At 52.0% G+C, this 24,665-nt stretch overlaps 1 protein-coding gene across 3 annotated transcripts in view; it reads right to left on the reverse strand.

Moving 5' to 3' along the window:
- Positions 1 to 6,306: 6,306 nt before the first annotated feature.
- The window catches only part of SLC39A11 (solute carrier family 39 member 11), a 78,576-nt gene continuing 60,217 nt past the window's right edge, over positions 6,307 to 24,665 (reverse strand). For 2 of the 3 annotated variants that reach the window (XM_030506465.1, XM_030506466.1), the window contains exons 7-10: positions 23,492 to 23,561; positions 9,337 to 9,435; positions 8,116 to 8,274; positions 6,307 to 7,955 (exon numbers count right to left, since the gene is read on the reverse strand). In XM_030506465.1, coding sequence (XP_030362325.1) covers positions 7,877 to 7,955; positions 8,116 to 8,274; positions 9,337 to 9,435; positions 23,492 to 23,561 — 407 coding nt within the window. In that variant the 3' untranslated portion in view covers positions 6,307 to 7,876. The remainder of the gene's footprint in view (positions 7,956 to 8,115; positions 8,275 to 9,336; positions 9,436 to 23,491; positions 23,562 to 24,665) is intronic. The other variant, XM_030506467.1, reaches the window with a different exon arrangement.

Raw genomic sequence — 24,665 nt, forward strand, 5'->3', positions numbered from 1 at the left:
GATATTCTTACCCATAGCCCTACCTGTAGGCACCCTCCAACAGAGCCATCAGGGGCTGATCCACTGCAAAAGGATCAGACAGTGACGCTGTCTGACCCTTTTTGGGCAGCACAGTGACTCCAGGTCACCTGCACTGCACCAGGTATTAATGTGCTCTCTTGAGGGCTGGGATCTGCTGGCAGCAGCCTGTGAAAGGGAAGGCGAGGGCTGGGAGCAGCTCCCTCCCATGCAGGTCAGCTGGTGCTCCATGAAACAGGTACCTTGTGATTAGGGGTTTTGTGAGATGTTAAACATCTGGAGCTCCGGCACAAGGCAGCCTTTGTGCAGCGGTGAATTATCTGCAATAAAACAGCACTTGTTTCGGAGAGCTTCAAGGAGAGGGGGAGGGAAGGGAAAAAGACGAGGGAGAAGCCACCGGAGAAGGAACCTCAGACCTCCCTCTGGTCTCACCAGCATTCTCCACGCTGTGTGGGGTCACCCACTGTGTAACAGCAGCCCAAAGCCCTGCAGAGACCTCCTGTGTAACTGCATCTTAAACCTTTGCCGAGGGAAGACAAGAGCCAAGGTGACACCTACCACTAGAGCAGGTTGCTCCAAGCCCCTGTGTCCAACCTGGCCTTGAACACTGCCAGGGATGGGGCAGCCACAGCTTCTCTGGGCACCCTGTGCCAGCGCCTCAGCACCCTCACAGGGAAGAGCTTCTGCCTCAGAGCTCATCTCAATCTCCCCTCTGGCAGGTTAAAGCCATTCCCCTTGTCCTGTCCCTACAGGCCCTTGTCCAAAGCCCCTCTTCAGGTTTCTTGTAGCCCCTTTAGGCACTGGAGCTGCTCTAAGGTCTCCCCTTAAGAAGCCTTCTCTTCTCCAGACATCATCTCCTCCTGGCTCACAGCTTTGATGTTTCCCACTGGTATTTTCAGATTAATTGATTTGAGAAGCTCTGATCAAATGATAATTAAAAGGGGCCTGAAAGGTTGATGTCCTTAAGAAATGAACATCCAGCCCCTGCTGCAAAGGGCTTGGGGAAGCAGGAGCTGGGGGTTCCTGTGCCCAGCGGAGGTTCCTGCTCCTTCCCAAGCATCCTGAAGGAGATTGCAATGCTCCACCTTATCAGCTTGTCATCTTGTCTGAGCACAGTCTGCGTCCAACTGGAAATCAAGAGGCAGCTGAGCTGGGAAATTCTGCATCTTTCCAAGGCAAGGCAGCACCTCATTGATTTCGTTCAGGAGCTATGAGAGGTTCAGATACACCACAGTGGTGTTTTGGCATGGAGGTGGATTGTCTGCTCACCTCTGCACAAAGCAGAAGGGAAGATTTGCACAAGGAAAACAAAGAGTCCCTTTTGCTCCAGGGCCTCTTCTGAGGCCGGGGAAGCAGCAAGAGCAAGGACAGGACTCAGAAGCAATGGAACACCTCAGCGGATTTTGAGCTAAGACCCATTTAAGAGATGAGACTCACTTGGGAGGGATTGGGAGCTCTCCCTCCACCCTGCCCAGGGGACAGGGCCAGGACAGCCCCTCAATGGACCAGAGCATCCCATCCAGCATCCCAGCCTGTACTCCTGGTGCCAACCTGGCTGAGTCCCTGAGCACCCATGAAGCCAAAAAGGGCTGGAGCTGCTGCCGGCTGTGAACTGGGCGGGAGGAACAATCCCCCCAAATCTCTTTGTCTCCTTTCCACCCACCAGTGCTGCCTTTACACAGCAATTACAGAGGCCTTGGGGGCTTTCACACCCAGTCACCTGGGCCTCCTTGTTCTAAACAACTTAATTTGTTTAATGACTCGGGAGGCCCCGGGGCCCCCTTATTGTCTGGATTTGTTTCCCTGGTCTCCAAAAGGTTTTTCTCCACATGCAGCCACCACCCAGAACTGGAGGGCACTGGAGGGGTTTAGTGAAACATGCACTTAAGACATCTCCACCCAATTCCCGGAGGTCTCTGACTTCCAAGGACATGCCAACAACTCTGGATTCAGGGGAAAGGACCAGCAAACCCCCGCAAAGGGTTTGTCCATCCACCAGAACAAGCTATGGCCTGGAAAAGAAAAGGGAAAACAAAGCACCGTGTGAGATGCTGCTTCATGCTCTATAACCACCCTCACACCAGCACAAGTTGAAACACCAAGATGAGAGAAATTGGGGTGTTCCCACCCTCACTGTTGTTGTAACATTGAGAACAAAAGGGAAATAGAAAGGGTTGGGATGCCGCTTTTCCTGCACAAAGCTGAGGGAGCAGCGCTGGGGCTCGGGGCTGGCAGAGATGGGATCCCAGTGGTGATGGGATCCCAGAGGAGATGGGGGTCCCTGAGAGAAGGCCAGGGCGACGGGGAGTCCCGCACCCCATCCGTTACCAGCACCTCCCTCCATTGTTTCCCAACCAGCGTTTTTCCCCATGACCTAATCCTCCCTTGGCTCTCGCTGGTAATTTTATGGCAGGGAAGTTATGTTGCAGTAAAAGGAAAGCAGAGCCAGGCCATTCTCTTCCCTCCTGTTTTCATTGGGGTTTTTGTTTTCTGCTCCAGGCACAGCAGAAGGGTTGTAGGAGGCAAGATGGGAGTGAGCGTGTGCCGGGTCTGTTTTCCTTGTTCCTGTAAGAACACGAGAAGGTAACAGCAAGAGGGAGGTTTAAGCAGTTCCCCATGCAAACCAGCTCTGGACACAAAAGCTTTTTAGTTATCATCAGCATTTTGTCAGATTACATTAAAATAAAGCTTCAGGCTCCATTTCCTGCTCTCAAGAAGCCCCTCACAGGATTATAAAGCACGAAAACATTCTCCAGAAATCTCAACCAAGGATGTACTATTTTCACTCTATTCTCGCACTAACAGCTGCCCTCCACACTGTAAAAGCCTTAAAACAAGAAAAGAGGTGAAAGATTGTTGCTGTGCGATATGCAGAGCCCACAATGCGAAGTTTTCCCTCTTTTCCCATTAGGAACAACACTCTCGAATAAAGAATTTGCAGTGGAGTCATTCCTAGACCAACAGCATATCACCTTGCCCTCGTGTCGACCTTTCCCACTCACACAACACACAACAAACCACATGTAGAACGTCCCTCTGAGCTGGCACAGAGGAACCTTTCTGCAGTCACCACCCTTCTATCAGTCAGCTGAAAGGAAGTTTTTTAGTAAAGCAACCAGGAGAAAGGTAACCAGGAGCTCACCCATGAGCTACAGTCCCAGAGAAGCTGTGGCTGCCCCATCCCTGGCAGGGTTCAAGGCCAGGTTGGACACAGGGGCTTGGAGCAACCTGCTCTAGTGGAAGGTGTCCCTGCCCGTGGCAAGGGGTTGGAGCTGGAGGAGCTTTAAGGCCCCTTCCAACACGCACCATTCTATGGGTCTGTGACCATGCAAGACTAAACACAGGTACTTAGAGAGTGCAAATATACACCTAAAAACAGAGACTGGTGTTAAATCTCTAGAAACTTAATAACCCCATAATATCTGCCCTAAGAAAAGGGCACCTTGAGCCAAAATTTCTCTTCTTCCCTCTCGTCCCCCATAACCAGGCTTGTTCCTGAGGTTGGGGGAGCCACGCTAGGACTCATCAAGGCAACGTGGCATGGCCAGGGCCAGTGTGATGGGCTTGGGGTGCCCAAGCAAGCCCCTGGCAGCAAAGGAGCCACTCGCTTGCTCTGAGCCCGGAGCCTGCTGCCTGCGTGCGCGCACGAGAGCGTCTCGGTTTTAATTGCAGCCTGGTTGCCAAGTACAACAAAGCCCGCGGACAAAGAATAGGAGTCGTTTTGTCTTCAGGTTTGAATTGTTTCTTTCCTAAGGGGAGGGGAGGGAGGTGAAATCCATCCCTTTATAAGCAATGACTCAGGTGCTATGATCTACCCAGGGCGCGCATCTCACAAGCCCGAGTGAGGTTTGGTGCCGTGTTTTGTTTGGCGCCGCGGGCCCTGATAATGGGGTGATTGTTCGGTTGCGTGCAAAGCCCTCGCTCGGGGTTTGCCTGTCCCTGCCCAGCCCTTGCAAACCGCAGCCGCCTTCCCCTGCACCCCGGTGAGTGCCCCGGCACCCACGGGGACCCACCCGCTCATTCCTGCTCCCTGAGTCATGGCACGACGTGAGCCGTGTCGCAGCGGTGTGGGGAAAGGTGAGGTTCTGCTGCCCCGGCTGCACAGCCATAGCCATGGACCTTCACCGTGCTATTCCTGCCGGGAGCGAGCCAAGCTCTGCAGGGGGAAGGAGCTGCCGGGAGGGAAAAGCAGCAGCAGAGCAAGCGTCATGTGTGCCATGGCGCCAACCTCTGTGCCTGCCATGTGCTGCTTGGCATTGCATGGAGTAAGGTAGGATTTACCTGGAGTAAAGGGGATGGTGCTTTCTCCTTGTACTGCAGGTCCAGGTGAGATGGATCAGCTGCATTCCCAAAGGGAGGAGCCCAATGCTTTGTCTTACATACTTGTAGCTGCAAATAATCTCCTCTCCAAAGCCCTAATCCCCCGGTAAATACATGTACAGTGCTGCACACCCAAGCTATCCACAGCCTCTCCATCCATCACTTAGTCACAAGCACAACCCGATGCTGGTCCTGAGCAGCTCTCCTGGTTGAAGACGAGTTTCCCCATGGAATCCTCCACTGTCTACTTACTAGCTGTTAACTGGCCAATTGGGCACTGAGCCCACAGCCATCCGCAGGACAGCATCTCCGTGTTCAGCCTCTGAAAGAAAAAAAAAGTACAAGAAAAGCAGCTTCCAATAGTTAAAGGGGCTACAAGAAACCTGGAGAGGGGCTGTGGACAAGGGACAGGACAAGGGGGAATGGCTTTAACCTGCCAGAGGGGAGATTGAGATGAGCTCTGAGGCAGAAGCTCTTCCCTGTGAGGGTGCTGAGGCGCTGGCACAGGGTGCCCAGAGAAGCTGTGGCTGCCCCATCCCTGGCAGTGTTCAAGGCCAGGTTGGACACAGGGGCTTGGAGCAACCTGCTCTAGTGGAAGGTGTCCCTGCCCGTGGCAGGGGTTGGAGCTGGAGGAGCTTTAAGGTCCCTTCAACCCAAAGGAGCCTGGGATTCTATGATAAAATACACCCAGCACTGCATTGCTGGGCTTCTGCAGCTCTCCAAGCACCAGCTCCGTGCCTTGGACACACGTGCTCGCACACGCAGCACTGAACCGCCTCCGAGCTTCACCCGCTGCCAAATGCAGCCGCTTCAGGGCTGTGAAGAATTGGGGGATTTCCCCATTCTCAGCAAAACACTCGGTCACCACCTTCATTAGCAGGGCTTGCAAAACCCAAACAGCCACAGAAGCACCAGCACATGGGCCACAAACTCATACTGGGGCTTTGGGTTATTTTTAAACCCCATTGCATGAGCGCGTACATGTGCTGTTTAGAAACAGATCTTGCTCTTTACCCTTTGGGGGTTGAGGCTTTTAGATGAAGAGGAGTCACAGTTTAAGTTTTCCTTCACCAATGTAAAAAGTTATTTCCCTTTTAAGATAAACACCAAGAATTGAAAGCTTTTGAGTTTGACTGGAAAAGGAGGGAGAAATCACCAGCATTGATGCTACAACTTAATATTACACTTGTCAGGGGCTCAAAGGACATTTCAACCCATTCCAGGCGCCACTGTGCCCCTCCAAAGGCCAAGTGCCACCCATTAGAAGGACGGAAAGATAGGAAAACCCTCCCTGTGTGCTCACCATGAGGGTAAATCCTTGGGTGCTGCGGGCTGGGGGTTTCTCCCCATTTCACTTAACACCGGCTGTCGATGCGAAGGTGGAGTTTGGATCAAAGGCAATAGAAACTCCCCCTTCCCATTGACAGCTGGTGTTTCCATGGGTAATTTCAGGCCTGGCCCCCAGCCAGCTTTTCAATCATACCGAGGAACAGATCTATAATTTCATTTACCTCCAGGGTACAAACAGCAAAGAAGGATTTTCATATGTTCTTTCTGTATCACCCTCCCCACTCGCTTCCTACGGGGCCGATGTACATAATTACCTCAGCTGGCTACATCTAAGCAGGATTAAATGCTTTACGTGATATTATCTCACAGCAATCTCATTACAAGGCTGCCTTTAAATGTATAATGTGGGGGTTTTGGTACCAACTTACCACCACATGCCAGAAATCAAATAAGAAAATAGCACCAACAGTCTGCAAGCCATCCTGACCCATGGACACCCCTGAGGTTTTTAAGTCTCAGGTGAAGGCTTTTGGCTGAAAACAGAGGACTAAAAGCTTTACAAAGATGCTGCTTTCCTGGTTGGGAGGCAGGACCTTTGACAAGCCAGGAACAATTAACCTGGAGAAATTAAATGTAGGAGAATGGCGGGAGAATCAAAGGTAGGGTTTTATGGCCTTAAAATAAATCAGTGCAAACTCTGAATTTCCCATTTATTGAAACCAATCACAGTTAAAAGGTCAAATCCATTGGCAAACAGTAGTTTTGTATCAGCCAGAGTGACACACAAATGAAGTACAAATGAAATCCAACCCAAAACAAAAAAAGAGAACCAAAGATGCATGGCTCAAGCTTAGTTTATTCAAGCCTGTTCCCTTTGGCTGCCCTTCCTGCAGCTTCTCTGGCAGGACCAAAGGGTGATCCATGACCCCTCTGAGAGCTCCATGGCTGTGGGGGGACTGAGATGCCGGCAGCAGCCAGGTGATCCAGTTATTCCTGCTTCAGGGTCCAATGAACCCCCTTTGATTGGAGACAGAAGCATCCTTTGCAAAGGGGGAGATTTGGTTTCCAGCATCCTTCCAACTCGTGCTCTTCACTCAAGCATGCACCAGGCACTGAGCCTGGATGGGACTGATCCTGCCTGGGAGTGACCGTTCAGGAGGAGATGCTTGGAAAGCAGAGGGTGAAGAGGCAGGTACACGCAGTGTGTGTTTCTGGCTCTTCAGGTAGGATCATTGGTTCACCCTGATGACTTATTTCATCCTGATGTTGCTCAGGAAGATGAGGGCTCCTGACTCGGCTCCAAGCTCTTCTGTGGGGTAACATGCCAGGAAAATCCTGTGTTGGCTCTTGGGGAGTTATGGACCATTGGAACCAGGAACCACAAACCAGCCATCGCTTGCTAAGGCCACACACAGTCACAGGTCCATGTGGATGTGTATCCTGCTGTGCACTGGTCAGGAAGCACATTGACAACACCACGGATGACCACACCTTGCCTTTCAAAGAGTACATGCTAGAAAACGCAACAATTCCCCTTTCCTGTTTGGTTCTTTTTCCAGAGACACAATGCACTGGATCAATGCCCCACTTAGGAGATAAATTTAAGCAAAAATAACATGTCCCTCTTACAGACATCCCAAGAAAATTCGGATTTATTTGCCTGGACTATTTGCATCCATCAAAACAAATACCCTAAAACATTCCCAAGCACCTGCAGGATACAGGAGACCTCGATCCTGCAGAGTGCTGTATGTGCCCTAATGCCTTCACCTGCCTTTCAAATAAAAGGATAGAAATCAAGACTCTAAGGAGTTTGCTCCACTCAAACGCCTTGGTCTGAACCACAGACCAGCTTAAACACACGACAGTGAATCTCTTATCTTCTACAGAACACAGATGATCAAAACCCAGAGCAACCTGACTCGGAGCAACCAGCCCAGCGTGGAAGGGAAGGACAGGGTGACCTGCAGCCCAGCCAACGTGTCATCCAACAACCCTCCCGAGAGGACAAGAACATCTGGTGGCGAAAGGAAACCAGGACCTGCGAGGAACCAGCCATATTTGTGCTTTGAAAACCATCGACATGACATTGGAGGGGAGGAAGAGATATAAAATTATAGGAAATCAACACCAAGCCAGATCCAAAAAAATATATACAAAAGGAAGTCCAGAAGGTAACATGTGTCCAGTTCCAAACGCCGCTGCACAAATGGCTCTGAAGTCTTCTCCTGGGGATTGGAATGCTGCCCTACCCGAGCCCGACATCCAGGGACATCATCACCACAAACCCCAGTATCGAGGTCCAGGATGCCAGCTTCCCGTTGCCACTGCAGGGAGAAAATGGGAAAGCGTGAGCTCCTAGGAGCCGGGAATGACTTTCTGGATGAGGGAATCATAGAAGGGTTTGGGTTGGAAGGGACCTTAAAGCTCATCCAGTTCCAACTCCCTGCCACAGGGGTTTAGTCCTAGTCACCGAGGGGGCCTCACCTGGTCTGTGCCTCGGGGATGATATCATCCATCACCACATAGACCATTGCTCCAGCAGCAAAGCCCAAGGCGTAGGGGAGAAGAGGCTCTGCCACCACCACAGCGAAGGCACCAAAGATGCCGGCCAAGGGCTCCACCATCCCGCTCAGCTGCCCGTACCTGCAAAAGACAGAGACTAAAAGGCACCAGGGACGAGGGGGCACAGCCCTCCACGGGGGTCTGCAGCTGCCTATTCCCACAGTTTTCCTTAATGCCACCATGTCTGGGAGGAGGTCACCACCCAGCCATGCCATGCCAAGCCACATGGACAATGGGCAATGAAAGTGATTTGACCTAACCCAGCTGATTTTTCCAGGAAGGGAATTAAGGTGTGATCCAATTCCTCCCACTGAAAGCTCTGTGGGATTTGGGGATCCAGCTCACAGGCAGCAATGGGTCAGAGAGGAAACACTTCCAACCAGCATCACTCTATCCCAAAAAGACCATCTACCCACAGCCTCAACCAGGATGAAACTGTGCTCTTCCCCCTCAGTTTTCTTTCCCTCTAGGACTGTTTTAACAATCCGGACCATGGGAACTCCCTTCCCGGCAGCAGCAATCCCAGCGCAAGCCCCAGCACCGGCTGCACTGGAGGTAGGTGGGAGGAAAAGAAAACAAACTTTGGTGGGAGCCGTTTCCAAGCCCTCCCATCCATCACCCGGCTGAGCACACGTGCATGGGCTGAGCACTCACAGGGTTCATGCCCTTGGCTTTTCCACCTTGGGAAAAGGGAAAAGAAAACCTAAAGAGTGGGTTTGAAATCCAGCCTAGAGCGAAGTGAGAGAAAAATGAAACAAAATCATAAAGAAACCCCAAAATCTGTTTAGTGCAGGCTCTGGGAGCTCACCATGGGCACTCCATTGGTAGATGAAGTGGGATGGGGTGACCTGCTGGGATCACTGATGCATCCCCCAGGAGCTGGAGGCTTGGAGCTGAGTTCAGGCACTGCAGAGGGAGCAGGGTAGTGCTCACCACCCCCCTCAAAGCTGGAAACCAGCAGCATTCCCAACAGCAGCTCTTGTGATGCCAAAAGGGGACGTGGCAGGTCTGGAGCAAGCCCATCCGAAGGGCAATTCAATGATGGAGCAATGCAAATGGTTCCAGGGAGGAAATCTATAGGCACCTGCTCATCAGGAGCTGCTGGTGGAGGGCTCTTCATGGGTGAAGAGGAGCTCAGCTTACCAGAACGCTTTCCATGTGGAAAATCCAGCACCGCGCAAAGGCAGGCTGACAGCCAGGCCCTCCGGGAAGTTCTGAATCCCAATCCCGATCGCTAAGTTCCTACCCACACACAAAAGCACAAACAGACATACACATTAGGCGGAAAGCACAGCCTGGGGTAAGCTGCAGGGAGCTGGGATTAAAAAAGACATTATTAGAGATCTGATTTTGAATGGAAGTGCACTTAGCCCTGGGGTAGCCATGCTAATATTTAACATGAACACAGCAAACTTCATCTTCAAATAGCTCCACAGCGTTTAATCAGCTTCAGCACCAGCCCTGGGAGCAACAGAGAAGAGATGGAGGAGAAGAGACTTGTCCTGGGAGGCTCCATGAGGCATTTCCAACCTGAGGCTTCCCAGGAGCAGCAGCATCCCTGGATCTGGGTGTGTGGGGCAGCCCCAGGCTCACGGGTCCCTGGAGATTTGGGGTTCTTCAGTCCCAGGGGTGGCCGGTCCCTCTCCCATCACCTGCCCAGCTTCTCACCAGCACCATCCTTATCCACAGCCTTACAGCCGTGGGGGATCCTCAGTCAGATTAAAGCCATTCCCCCTTGTCCTGTCCCCACAGGACAAAAAAGCCCCTCTCCAGAATTCCTACAGGCCCTCTTCAGGTACTGGAAGACTGCTATAAGGTCTCTTTCCCCCCTATTCCAGGGATCCTTTCAGCTCAGTGGGAGTTTTGGACTTTCGGTGAAAGCCAGGAAACTGGAACATGGAGTTTTCTCCTTCACTTAAGGAACAAATCTGTTGCGATCACCCAACCAAACAGGGTTAGTTTTTATGCCATGCGCTCCTGAGGCTGAGCAGCATCGTGAGAGTGAATGATAACTTGTTCCATAGTCGGAGCATTTCTCCCATCCTATGTTGGTGTGTCTGGGACACTGGGGGTGTCAAAGCTCCAGCAGTGAGGTGCTGGGCTATGACCTGCCCCAGCCCACGGCTCCAATTGGGACCCCAGCACCTCTCTGCAAGGTCAGTTACTCCTTTGTCAGCAGCTGAAAGCCGCCTTTGCTGCTTTAAACACTTGTTTCCTATTAGTAAAATAAGACTGGTGAGAAAAAACCTCTCTTGGGTTGTTTAAACTTCTACCAGGGTTTACAGAAGAGGGGAGGGGAAGGGGGAGAGGCTGTGGCTTTCCCTAACCAGGACAGGCTATTACAATCAAAAACATTATTCAAGGCAAAGCGCGAGAGAGGACGGAGGGGGAAAACCATCCCTTTGAGAAAACACTGGAGCCGCTGTCTGCGCGCGGGGCTTTTTTCCCTCCTTCCCTCGCCTCCGCACAAAGCAGCTATTACTGGCCCCGACCACAACAAATTAATGGGGTGGGAGAGGGAGGTGTGAATGGAGGGTCTGTACAGGGAGGGTGGGAGCCCCCCCTTACCCCGGTCCCACCGGGAGGAGGGAATCCCACACTGACCCCTCGCCCTGCAACAAGCCCCAAGGAGCAGGAGGAAGGGGAACAACGGTGTACGATGGGGACGATGTGCTCAGCATCAAGAGGGACCCATGGGGCCAGGTCACCCACTTCCCTCAGCTCTCAGCAGGGAGCCAGCAATGTGTGCCCCCTTCCAGGTCAGGATTTTAACCTGTTTTCCCAAGAAAAAGGTGTTGGCATCATGCTGGGCGGGTGCTGGAGTCAGGCACAGGCACACAAAGCTTCACATGAGGCATGGCAAGAGGCAAAGGCCACTAGAGACCCAGTGCCTGGCCATGGGCATCCCTGCACATGTGTTTTTTCACTCCTGCCTTGGGACATCAATGGGGCAGAAAGGACCTTCCAGGCTCAGCATCATGCTGAAAAGGTCCCCATATCACCTCCTGGCTCCCAGTCCCTACATGTCCCTGCAAAGGTCTTCTGCTCACCCAGATGATGCTCCCCTACCCCTAGGACCACTCAATGCTTCCTCCCACCGCAGCTCTGCCTGAACATTTGTTGGACTTTGGGGCCTTTTGAGCCTTTCCCAGGACACTAATCTCATCAGGATGAGGATAACTCCATGACAACATGCAGGCCAGGAACACGTAAGCCTTCCTATTTGCTTTGCCTCGGTTCACAGCACGAAGGGTGCTTCCACTTCTGTTTGCCCAGAGCAGCATCTCGGGAGACATCCAGGTGCTATGGCAGAGAAAATTTACCTGTGATGCCCCAAGCGTGAAACAAAACCATCCCAAGGGCCATTCCTCTCCCCCTTCACCTCACACCTTGTCCGTAGCTCCCGTGTGGAGCTGACGGCAACGCGGCTGGTGAGAAAGCAACTGAATCAAAGCTGCATTGTGTACGAGGGAAACAAAGGCGGCCTTATTACGGAAATAGGTGGGGATTCTTGGAAGGCTTCCCCCGACTGCAAAGAAACACATTGTAAAACAGATGCACAAAGACAGACTGGAACAGCCTGGCCCAGGGGAGCCGAACCTCCGGGTGACCACGGTGAGATACGGGATACCAAGGAGGTGACAACAGGGAGGTAGCCAGAGGGACAGTCATTAGGATGAATGTTTAGGGGCATCAGGGTCTCTAAAGGGAGGAAGGTGGGGAGTAACTGATAGAGAGGCGTTAGAAGCAGATTCCATCCTGTCTGATGGGCCACCCGTGCCCAGCTACAAGACATTTTGTAGGCAAGGAGGATACCCTATGGCTCATCCCCAGCCTACAAACATGCGCTGGGCTAAAGAAAGGGTAGCAAAGGGAAAACCACACTCTGCCTGGGGATGCATGTGCCACGTTAGCATCTACCACGCTGGCCAACACAGGAATGTCACTTGGGTGCCTCCTCCTTTTGGGCACAAAGACTCAAGGGTCCTTGGAAGCATCAAGGAGCCAACATGCATTAGACATGTTACCTTCCCCAGTTCTCTGCCTCAACTTCCTCATCTGTAAAACATCGGTGATGACAGCGATGTCCCCCATAACCTTCTCAATTTGGGAACAGAAAGGCCACTAGCACACATACCACCTTCATGTGAGCTCTGCAGAGCCAGCAATGCTGGGATGAGGCTGCCCTGGTGTTGACTGATCCTCTTGTGCAGCAGAGCCCGGTGCTGCAGTTTTAAGGAGGAAAAGGTAAAACTGTGGCATCCTGGTGGAGTTCCACCAGGGACAAACTCCTCCGTCTCCCAGGAACATACCGGGGCCAGACCTCCTACCCCCAGCTCTCCTGCCAACTGCTATGGCACCACGCTGCGAGACTCCAAGTTCACTTTCAAAAACAAGTTGGCATCTCTGCATATTTGCAAGGTCAAGGCACAGAAAGCCTTCTATAAGCCTAAACCCTTGTTTTCAAGGGCCTATTCTTTTACAAACTGATTATGAAAGCAGGCTACATATTCTTAACAAGCCCCTTTTCACGGCGGCTTTCAATTCCCTCCAGTGTATAATGTGCATGTGTATTCTTGCATGGCAGGCCCTTACATACTGTTTTGATTGTTATCGCCTTGCCATGAAAGGGCCGATTGTTTGGGGTTCCCAAGATTACATCACGGCTCCCACTCGGGCGCCTGCCGAGGTGTTTGATCAGGGCTCGCAGGTGGGAAGGAGCGAGCGCGGGGCCCGCAGCCTTTCCCCATACCTGCCTGACCTGTTCAGCACCGCTCCTCAGCCCCACAGACTCCCGAGGCTCTCACACGATGGGAGCTATGGGGAGAAGAGGGGTGGCAGCATCTCCTCCACCAGCCCCGACGCCCAGTGGACCTCGTTCCACCCCGAGCAGCAGCCTGGTCCATCCCCAGGTCCTGGTGACTTGTTGGTTTAGGTATTATAAAGCCTAAATCATGGACTGGTTTGAGTTGGAAGGGAACTTACAGATCACCTAGTTCAACCCTCCTGTCATAGGCTGGGACACCTTCCACTAGACCAGGTTGCTCCTGCAAAAGCAGGTGGAGGATGTTACTCAAGCAGATCTGCCCTTTGATAACGCAGCATCTTTCATCTCAACCACTCAAATCCACTAAGGAAAAAAGAAGAAATGGATACAAACCTACCATGCCTCTTGCTCTGGGGTACAGCCACCAGCGCCATTGACCATGGGGACAGAGAAATGCATGGAACAATGTGTGTCCCCATCCCAGGCAGGGGATGCAGCGTGTGCCCCAGTCAGCTCCTGGAAGTGGGGAGCTCCTGTTGGGTCTCTGCTAGAGCCACACGTGGTAGTCACATCCCAATGGAAATGCCTGCCCTTCCGGCTCTGCTCCTTAGTAGCCACTTCCATACCTTTCCAACCTCTTCTCTCCCTCTTCCCACTCAGTCACTGGGCTCTAAGCCGTATGCTGCCTGCTCTGTGTCACATCTGCTGGCCTGGCCCCCCGCCAGCCTCAAACACACACTGCTCTGCATCCGCGCACAGGGAACACTTACAATTTAAGGAATTTTTACCCTTAATTTACCCCAACGGCACACAAACCAAGTTCAAAGTCATAAAACCTGCTCTCCCCTCCAACTGCAGCGACCGGGATGTGAACTTTAGCTGAGAAGCAAGGAATTCTCCAGCTTTCCCAACACAAATCCATAGGAGAGGTGCTACAGAACACCCCACAAGCTCCACACTGCAAGCGAGGTTTGCCACACTGAGTACCAGGCTTGGATGTTCCATAGGGCTGGGATATGTCCTCCCCATCCCAGCAAAGCTGGGGGGGCTCAGCCAGAAGGACATGAGTCCGGACGCCCCCTCGAGCCGTGCCCCGATGCCAGTGGCTGCTGCAAGAGCAAGTTCAAACCCTCAGCATCAATACACGGTGGGTGGTTGTTCCGTGAGGGCAGGCACGTATCTACCGCCCGACCGCACGGAGGGTCCCATCACCCAGGGACTATTTAATCCTCTGGGAGTTTAAAATCTTTATTCTTATCTTCTTGGTTATTTATGTAAGTGTGTGATTTATGAGTCAGCCTCACGCACAGGGTAAAAGTTCACGTCTCCCCCGATCGGGGAAGCACAAAGACACGTTTCACGAGTACCGTGTGTTCCTGCTCTCTTCTCCCTTTCTCCATGTTTTGACCTCCCTGTGCAGCAGGAAAGGCTCAGGGAGCCTCTGTGCTTGCTCCTGCTGCCACATAAGAGTGTGAATACAACATGTGAGAGCAGGATCTGGCCAGTGATGGCCAAGCCTTGCCCAGCTCAGGCTGATATCTGCAAAACAAGCAGGAGACGTGACCAAGCTCCCAGCAAAACCCCCTTTGCAGGAGATGCAAGCCAGGAGGAACCACCCTTGTCCTGCTGCTCGCTCTCATGGCACCTAATGGAAAGCAGAATCATAGACTCATCGAGTCACAGACTGGTTTGGGTTGGAAGGGACCTTAAAGCTCATTCAGCTCTAACCCCCTGCCACGGGCAGGGACACCTTCCACTAGACCAGGTTGCTCCAAGCCTCCTTCAACCATCACCCACAGGCACCTTCCAGCTCCGGCCATTACCAGCAGGTTTTGGTTAAAACCCTACAAGTCAGAAGCATCTATTTTTAAATACCTGAAGACAACCCTCATGTGAGACCTCATTAACTCAATTTTAAACCCCATCAGGCTGCAGATCATTTAAATTTGTACATATTCCTATAGGCACACCCTTAAATAAAGCAGGACTTAACGATGTGGCTGCATTGATCTCGGGTAGGGCTGGAGCTGGAGGGAGATACAGAACCTTATAGAGGTTATTAAAATATATATATATTTAAATATAAACAGAACAGAAGCTGGGTGGTCTAAAAGTGGGGGTGGGCTTATGGCCCACCTATAAGAATTCCCAATAATACCTGCCAATTAATGTTTATAGCTTCACACAAACCCTCTCCTTTTCTGTATGAACCTTCAAACCATAAGCATGTTTCACATAGAAGATTATTTTACATGCCATGGAAATCTCGGTGCAAATAACGTGCTGGGGCAGGGGAATGGATTAGGTGGGTATTTCTTAGGGATTCTTTTGCCTTGTCCTCCAGCACACACAACCCCATTACTTACAGAAAACAAAAGCCTTGAGCTTTTAATGGAGGAAGGATGAGTGTAGTTAATAAAGACACTATTCTTCCTCCCTGCTAGGGAGTGAAAAGAATCTGAAAGGAATCAAAGCCCAACTATAGGTATAGATAAATATATGTCTGTACTTCACTGATCCTCTCCCAGCTTCCTGCAGTGACATCCTGACGGAGCTCAGCATCTCACTTGTGCCCATTGAAGGGCTCACAAACAATTACCATCCATCCACATTTGTGTCCTGATGGGGATCATTAGCTAAAAGCAAAATTAAAAGCCCCGAAATGGTTTCTCCTCTTCCCTCTCCTGCAGCATCGCTGTTAAAACACGCTGGGGGAGAGCGTGAAAGCACCGGAGCAGCTCCTTTATGCAGCCTGAAAACCTGGAACTAAACAATTTACTAACAGCTGTAGCTATAAAAGGCCCTATTATTGCTCCTTGTACACTAACAATGTCTTCATTCAAATTGCTTCCCCTCCTCGGAGGGTTTATTTTTAAACCTGCTAAAGAGAGGAACAGGCCACCAGGGCCACAAAGACGAAGCTGGTGTTCAAAGTGAGCTTTGTTTGGCACTATCTTGATAAGATAAATAGGGATAATGGCTTTTTCTTTCTCTGCTTTTTTCCTTTGCCCTCTGTCTCTTATTTTAAGGTGAACAGGAACTGAATGGGTGCAGTTTGCAGCTCAAAGCTGGCAAACACAGAGCTGAAGCCCCTCTTCTTGCAAGGCCACCACAGGGTGCTGGACCACTGCAGCACCCAGCCATAGCTCAGCCAGAAACCATCCAGTTGGCCAACAGCACACCTGGGGAAGGAGTCAGGCCCCTTTCTCAGGGGGGTGAGAAGCCAAAGAGCTCCATGTGGGAGCTGGTCCTGGCATTCCCTGTCCTCCAGGCTGTATCTGCAGATGCGGTGACCACCTCAGAAAGAGAAGGAAGCAACCACTACACAGACTTTCCACAGAGCCAGATGTTGCTTGGGAGGCCGGCTGTCTCTCCTAAGTATTACAAATCAACCCAAAACCCTCCTCACTCTAGACACTTGAGCAAGGGATAAGGAAGAAGTGGGAGAGAAGAGGAGGGGAGACTATTTATACAGTGATGTAAACGCAAACAGCCAGCGAGGGATTTGCAGCCAGCAGCCCGGCTCCCAGCCAGGCTCTGGAGACTTCCCTGCTGACTTGGGAGGTCTTCTCCTCCTCCAACCTGGGGCAATAAATCCAGGCTGAAGCACCCATCCATCCCCTGGAGACCAGGCTGATACGGGCTTTCAACCCTCCCGTCTTGGAGAAGGGATGGGCAAGTGAAGAAGTGTCGCCACCAAGTTGCCAGCACCAATGTGGTGAAGCAGCCTCCAACACCATTGTGGTTTCTGAATTTTAGGAAAGCCCAAAGCGCCATTTTCACCAGCGGTTTGGCTGCTTTTGGAAGATGCTGCCCAGCTCCCTCATCCCTGCCCAGCACCTCCATGGGACCCAGCAGCCAGCACATAGCTCCACTGCTCCGCAATTCCCTCTTTGGCATCTCCACGTGCTCCCCAGCAACATCACCAGCCAAAAATGACCTCTGACAGCCTCAGAAAGAGCAGCTGCCCCAAAAAACAAAGCCCTGCAATGGAAAACACCTCTGGCCAGCCAAGCACCCATTTGCAAGACTCAAACAGCAAGCAAAGCATCCTCCAAAATGCATTTTCCCTTCACCAGAGCACTTGGATGGGGGGAACAGACCACCCCGACCTCCCCAGCCTGGCAGGAGGCAGGGCCAGCATCATGAGGCCAAGGTAAACCAATTCAAGTCGTGGTTTGCTGCCAAGAACTACGTCTGGAACCTTGCCTGATCCGAAATGGGTTCCCTTTGCCAGGGGGCTTGGCACAGCTCCCCCTGCATCTGCTTGATGGTGGGACACAAGCATCCCAGCACCCATCCATCACCCTGGGGACCCGTGGTGCTACAGCAACCAAGGGTCCTTGCTGGGGACCAGAGACCTGGTTTGCACTGGGGAAATCTCCCCCACTGATTTAAAATCACCCTGAACCTCGTCTCCAGCAACCCAGATTGCTGTGACCAATGTTCTTTGAGGACCAGGAAAACGTTTGCACTCTGCTCCTGATCCAAAGATGGAAAAAACAAAGTCTCTGCTCCCTCCCTGCACCTCCCTGCATCAGGAACCAAGCAGCAAAGCACCATAAAACCCCAGATTAACTCCCCAGCACTGCACCAGGATGGGAAGCAGGTCTGGCTGCAAGACAACAGACTATCCAAGCACTGCAGGAGCACAAATGTTTTCCAAGTGAGGAAAACATGTGGCAGCTTTGAAGGCAGCTCAATAAAAACACTTCAGGCCACACAGCTTCCCCACCACACTTTGCTTTGCCCATCCTGCAGACATGGCCATGCAGGATGACGGAGCCATCAGTAGCTGTGGAGCTGCTCCGGGCAGGGATGCACCCGCTGCTGTGTTTGGTGTCATGCTGAGTTCATTATTCGAGCAGTAATGATTTTCCTTGGAACAGGAGGAAGCTGAGACACCGTGGTCAGTCTGGCTTCTGTCTGTCGGTGGCGTAGGCTTGTTTATCAAGGATAAGGAAGGGAGGTTTACGCTGCTCCACAGGACATGGCCATCATCCCGTCAGCCTTGCACCGTGTCTGCTAGGTGAGATCTCACCTATGCTACAAACCAAGCACAACAAACTAGTCCTGCAACAGCTGCTGAGGCTTCAAACCAGAACCAGGGAACTCCATCCAAGGTGACAGAGATGCTGGGAAAGACCTCGGGAGGGGGATTTGCTGCCTGATGCTGCACAGCCCTGCAAACATCTCCATAGGGGGAAGCAGTTTGAACCCACCTCACCTTGCTTCCCAACTTCCTTTTCCTAATGGCCAAGAAAAGCCCCACCATTCACAAAGGAAAAGCCCTCCAGAAACCTACCCCACTCATCAGGTCTCATTTACTAATATACATCTACCCACAAGAAAGACTAATTAAAAGGTGCTTAATAAGCACCTTCCAACAGCGTGGTTGTGCAGCCAGCAGCAGTGCTGGGCTTTGTTCCGTACCCTGGCCAGGTGCAGTGTTCTCCTGGGATCTCAGGAGACATGGAAATCCCCGAGCAGCCCCACCTCACCTCCCATCCAGAGGTGCTTTTCTGTGCACAGCCTTGATCTGATAAAGAAGCTGGGATTCAACCCCACGTTTTGATCTTCTTTAGCTCCACTGTGGATCCATTCGTAAGCAAGAGGCAAAGATTGCGGATGAGAGAAACACCCAGCGTGTCTTCTGCTGTCTCTCAGACCACAATGATGTCCATTCATTCAGAGAAAACACAGTATAAAGTTTTTTCCTGGTTTCAATCTCCGTACATTAATCAAGCCTATTTTCTCTTTCCCAGCCTGAGAGACACAGCGTGGGAGGCACAGGCTGTCCCATGAAATAATATTTTCCAAGCCATAGTCAAAGTCTGCCTGTCAACTCGAAGCCTCTTTTCTGTCTGTTTTACCAAAGCTGGACAGGAAACAATCTGTGGGCACAACAGATCAAAACAAGGCCAGCATTCCCAGCAACAGGGCCGATGAATGGGAAGCATTGTGCTGCAGTAGAGGAAACATCACCATCATCATCGGGGGGGGGGGGGGGAAGAAAATATATCTGTTTACATCACTTCCACACACATATCCCGCTCCCCAGCTGCCCTAAATAGGAGCTTTCATTCAGGAGATAACCAGGCAGGTGGGATGTGGGAGGAGATGCAATGGTCCATCAGCTCACAGTCTGTGCTGGGGAAGAGCAAGCCCCAGTTAGACATTGCACCCGCAAAACCATGCACTTTTCCCCTTCCTCACATCCATGGTGACCAGCGATTGGATCCTGGATAAAGCCTGACCTGCAGCTTGCAGAAGCGGATCCACATGAACCCCGAGAACAGGGAAAGCTGCCATCAGCACCATGAACAAACCACCCCAAATCCCCCTGCTTTATGCCAGAGGCAGCAACTGACACCCCACAGCTCCTTACCCCTACATGGGCTCAGCTCTATCCTAAGGCAGAGGGTTGCCAAAAATTCGCCTACATCATTTTTAACCTCTCTAAATTATTTGCATCCACAGTATCCTATGAGGAGCCAGTGCCCAGACCACCCGTGGCTTAACAGAACAGTTCATTTCTCAAACTTTTAGTCCTTTTTAGTATATCATCTGCTCAAAGTAATTTATGGCATTTAACTCGATATTGGTTTCACTCATTAAATGTTCTCTCCCATCGGAATGAGCAGCCCTTTGTCAGGTGCTTTGCCAGGGAAAAAGCCACATTTGGGAGTCCCATCAGCTCCAGGGCTTATCCTACAGCGGCGCAAGACCATGTACCAGCCTCAAATCCACCAAGAACAGTCTGACAGGAACATGGATGTTACCACCTAGTGTCAGACGGGAGAGGAGCAGCAACTGAGGATGAAGACGGGGATGGAGACAAGGATAAGGACCTGGATGAGGATAGCTCTTGCTTTGCAAGTGTCCAACTGCAAGCCCAGAGCCTGCAGGTCATTCTGTGCATCTCCACTTCCCTGGCCAGCAATAGGAACATGAGTTTTCTGCCCCTGTAACAGGGATGGGTTTAAAAATAACAATGCCCAATACACTTTTGGGGAGGAAGAGCGCAGAAAGAGTCCCTCTGCGCTTTATTCTGTCTTTTCAGCTCAAGTCAGACTTGCAGATATTTCTTTCCTGCCATTATAAATTCGTAATTTAATTTAGAAATTAAAATTAAGTGTTCCATCTGTCAAACCTCGCTGATTACCCAGGACTTCAAAACACTACCACTGTTGAAATGATGTGTCCCATGGCAGGGAAGAAGCCTGAATTGAATTGCAAAGGGCCATGAGATGGATGGTGAGAGCAGAGGAGCTGGAGAGGGGAGAAGAAAGGGCATGTGGAAGGGTCTCTTCCCACACCCAGCCCTGGGGAAGCCATGGACAAAGCACACCAGCACTGGCCAGCCCTGCCTGCACCCCCAGAGCAGTCGAGGGACGCACAAATTCAGCCTGTCTCGGTCTCAGCAGCTCCATCTGGTTCCTGTTAAATCAGCCACACAAGGTGGAGAGGGTTTCCTCCCCCCGCGTTACAGTGTGCAAAGAGGGGGAGGCAAAACAGCTTTTTTAAGGCATGGCTGCCCTTCTCTTTACCTTCCTGCCTGGAAGGCAGCCAGGAGCAGCTCCTGCCTCCCTGCTCACATCTGGAGGGAACCTTCCCCCTCATGGGGCTCACTGCATAACACGGACCGGGCACTGCTCCTCTGTACGGGCATTGCTCCTGCACCCCGGGCAACACTCACCCTGGGTCTCATTCCTGTCACCACAGCAGCTTGGTCCTGAGCCACTATTTCCAGCCTGTGGGGCTTTCCAATGCTTTTATCCTTGCAAAGAACCAGGCAGATGAATCACAGTTCTGCAACAGGCAGGGATGCTCCAGCGCAAGGAGGGATGCTCCTGCCTGAGGATAAGCATGGGCTCAGCCCCCGTGGGAAACACTCCAAAAGCAAACATTAGGTCATCCAAAATCCCATCTAAATTGCCATAAAACCCACATCACCTTCCCAACAAAGGCTTGAGTGTGCCACCCAGCCAAAGGAGCACCCGTACCCACCAGCACACAAAAGCAAAGAGCCAACCCCACTGCTGAGATCCCAGATTCCTCGGGCACAGGACCACGCTTCACTCGCATCCCCTGACCAGCCAAATGAAGTGGGTTTCCCCCACGCTGCAAACCCATAAATGAACCAATTCACGAGGCGAGGGGCTGAATCCCAGGGTGAGTGCTGGCACTGGTGGAGAGAACAGAGGAGCCAGATCGCAGGAACAGAGCCTGCACACCCGGTGGCAGCAAAGAAACGCAGACGAGCGCGGGCAGGAGCCTGGCAGGCAGCACTGAGAGGATCCGGGGAGACGGATGGATGGAGGAGCCAAGAAGTACTGATCCTGCAAGTCAGAGGTAAGGGGCAGGACCCTCCCAAAGCCCAGAGAGTCAGGGGATGGCAGAGGTGATGTCAGCACATGCAAAGCACCGGGTGTTTAAAAGGTGAGAATCCCACCCTGCTTCCTAATCCTCCTGGTTTTGTTTTTTAACCGAACCCCAAAGCACTTCCACGAAAGAAGAGAGATTTGGATTTGACATTAGGAAGAGGTTCTTCCCTGTGAGGGTGCTGAGGCGCTGGCACAGGGTGCCCAGAGAAGCTGTGGCTGCCCCATCCCTGGCAGTGTTCAAGGCCAGGTTGGACACAGGGGCTTGGAGCAACCTGCTCTAGTGGAAGGTGTCCCTGCCCGTGGCAGGGGGTTGGAACTGGATGAGCTTTAAGGTCCCTTCAACCCAAAGGAGCCTGGGATTCTGTGATTTATAATTCTATGCAAACAGCCCTTCAGGATACATCACGGTCACGTCTCACCAGGGCTGGAATGAATTCAGGCTCCTGCTGAGATTTCACCCCTCTGGGAGCAATGCAATCAGGCAGCGGTTCCCCGAGCAAGCCGGCAGTTATTCATGGAGCATAAGTCAGTGAGGAAGGTCCTCTGATGAGCCAACCCCGGGAACATCTCCCAGCCACTGCAAACATCCCCAGGCATGCTGCTCGGGCTCCGCACGCGTCAGAGCGTTCATAACCCCTTCTGCACAATGCAAGGGTTGAAGGAATGAGCCTTCCAGAGGCGGCTCAGCTCAGTGCTAACACGGTTACTCACAGCCGGGGGGAGCAGAAGCAGGATGGAGGAGGTAAACCAAGTCACACAGCTCCTTCGTTACAACCCTGAATCAAAGCAATGGACACGAGGGGGATCACGACTGTTGTGTCCCCAAAGAGGCTGGCCAAGGAGCAACTTCCCTTTCAGCTGTGTCAAAAGGGGTAGTTCTATTTCCCGCATTGGTTCACATCAAGTATAATTCCACTGGTTTTTAAGCCTACATAACACAAACCAGCCACCTAATATTTTACTCTTGGACATTTCCCAAACGGCTTCACAGCGGAGCAGCTACACTGAGCGATTCAGGGGCTGCCCGCAGCTGAGAGTGACAGCCAGATTGATGGCAATGAAGTTATTTTGTCTCCTTTCGCAGCTGACTACATTTGCATTGGTATGTTCATGGTGCAGACTCCACCTTTCATCTAACTTGATTAATGCTGTTGTAAATACAGAGAAAGAACCAGCTGCTTCTGGCTTTTTAGCTTCAACCGAGCAGCTGATGAAAACAACTCCTTTTGTTCAAGCATCTCTAGAGCCTCTGCAGACTTTATGAAGAGCCTTTTATTCTAAAAGGTTAGAGAAACTCAGTGTTTGGAGCTGGTGTATCCCGCTGGCCTCCCCACAGAGCTGGATGGTACCTGCTTCAATCAAGATGCCTGGGGCAGCACACCCGGTGCTGTCAGGTTGGGCCCCCCATCAGCCAGGGATGTAACAGGGCATTAAATAGAGAAGGTTTTGCTTGCGTCCTTGCAGGGTTCTCATAAGCACAGCTTCTGCCTGGCCAGGGCAGCCTGGAGGGCTCCAAAACCAGCCCAGGGACCCACATATCTTCTGGCAGGAACAAGGCAGCCGAGATAAAACATTTCCATCCATAAACCATAAGAGCTGGGCAGGTTATTCACTGACCAAACACACTGCATGTCGCCAACCACGCAAACTGCAGCATGGGGCTGGTAAAGGAAGGGCAAAGAGAACACATTGTGCCACCAGGCTGGGGTGTCAAATAGAGAAAGGAAAGAGCTTGGCAACGGAGCACGGAGGAGCCTGGGCAGGAGGTGCCATTTGTGAACCAGCCACCAAGAGGTGCCAGCAGCTCTCCCAGAGCCCAGACAGCTCCTCCGGCTCCCACTTCCCACCGCACTTCTTCCTTTCTCCCACTTCCTTAGCAATGCCCCAGTCAGCCCAGTCCCAGCTCTGCCAGGGGCAGCCACCCACCCCGTACACCGGGGTTTGCTCCCAACTGGTGTGAAAATGCACCCAAAGCCCAAAACCCAACCCCAGGCAGTTTGGAGGAGCTGAACTAACCCTGCTGTGTTCACAGCAGTCCTGAGAGAAGCATAACAGGGTTGCCTTGCGGCATGAGGACAATGCTGGCTGGGGCGAGGCGGGAGCAGGGATGCGGGGAGCAGGGATGCGGGGAGCAGGCTCTTACCTGGCGCTTTGGAAGGTTGCAGATGCGGATTTTCCAATAGCTCCAAATCCAACTCCCACCGCCAGGCCCTCTGAAACAGGACGGAAAAAACCAATGAGGTCAAACCCTACCACAGCCCTGAGACCATCCCTCCTCCTGCACTTCAATGGAGCAAAGACTGATGTGAGCAGGAACGCAGGACTCTGGGCCAGGTCGTTACCTTCTCATTTTAATCTAAGAGTGTTTAATCTGAGCTCAATGCAAGAGCCTGCCCAGGGTGCTTCCCCTCTGTGAACCCAACCAGTTTCTTGGGAAGTCAACGCAGAGAGATTCCTGTATTTGGTAGATTGAGATGAGCAGAAGTTCTTCCCTGTGAGGGTGCTGAGGCGCTGGCACAGGGTGCCCAGAGAAGCTGTGGCTGCCCCATCCCTGGCAGTGTTCAAGGCCAGGTTGGACACAGGGGCTTGGAGCAACCTGCTCTAGTGGAAGGTGTCCCTGCCCGTGGCAGGGGGTTGGAACTGGTCCTGGCTTTAAGGTCTCTTCCAATACAAACCATCCTGAGGGTCTATGAGTGAGCTGGAAGGGAAAAGGTGACAATCGTCACCAGCTGAAATGATGTTTTAATAAGGAGCAATGCAGTGCAGAACATCAAGGTCTGTTCAAAAAGGTTCAAGGTCACCAAATCTCTCTGTAGAGAGATGCCTCTGCAAGTTGCTGATGAATTTGACAAGTTGCAGAACCAAACACCAACTTCTCCCATGAAGTCCCCAGGAGCTCCACTAAGCCAGGACCAGGCTGCCAGCGATGCCACATCCCCGTGCCCAAATCCCAGCACAACCCCAGCACAGACGGTCTCCAAAGCAGAAGGAAGCCCAAACTCCACGAGAAAACTCCCAGTTTGTGGATTATTTCAGATTACAGTTCATCCCACAGGCTCCAAAGAAACCAGCCAAGGAGCAATCCCAGGAGGGCAGCGGGTGCAGGAGACCCGCGATCCACCACTGCCTCCTCCATGCAGTTCCTCATGGATCATGCTCCATCCTTCCCACTCCCCTCTGTCCCTCTCTCTAACTTTTCTTCCCCTCCCACCACGGGCACAGCTGCCTCAAACCTCCCAGAAATAAGAAATACCTTATTTTTAGAAAGCATCAAACCGCTGCTGCTTGGTTTTCCTCTGTTCAAAATCCCCAGTTTT

The sequence above is a fragment of the Strigops habroptila genome, chromosome 14, assembly GCF_004027225.2.
Source record: "Strigops habroptila isolate Jane chromosome 14, bStrHab1.2.pri, whole genome shotgun sequence".
Lineage (NCBI taxonomy): Eukaryota > Metazoa > Chordata > Aves > Psittaciformes > Psittacidae > Strigops > Strigops habroptila.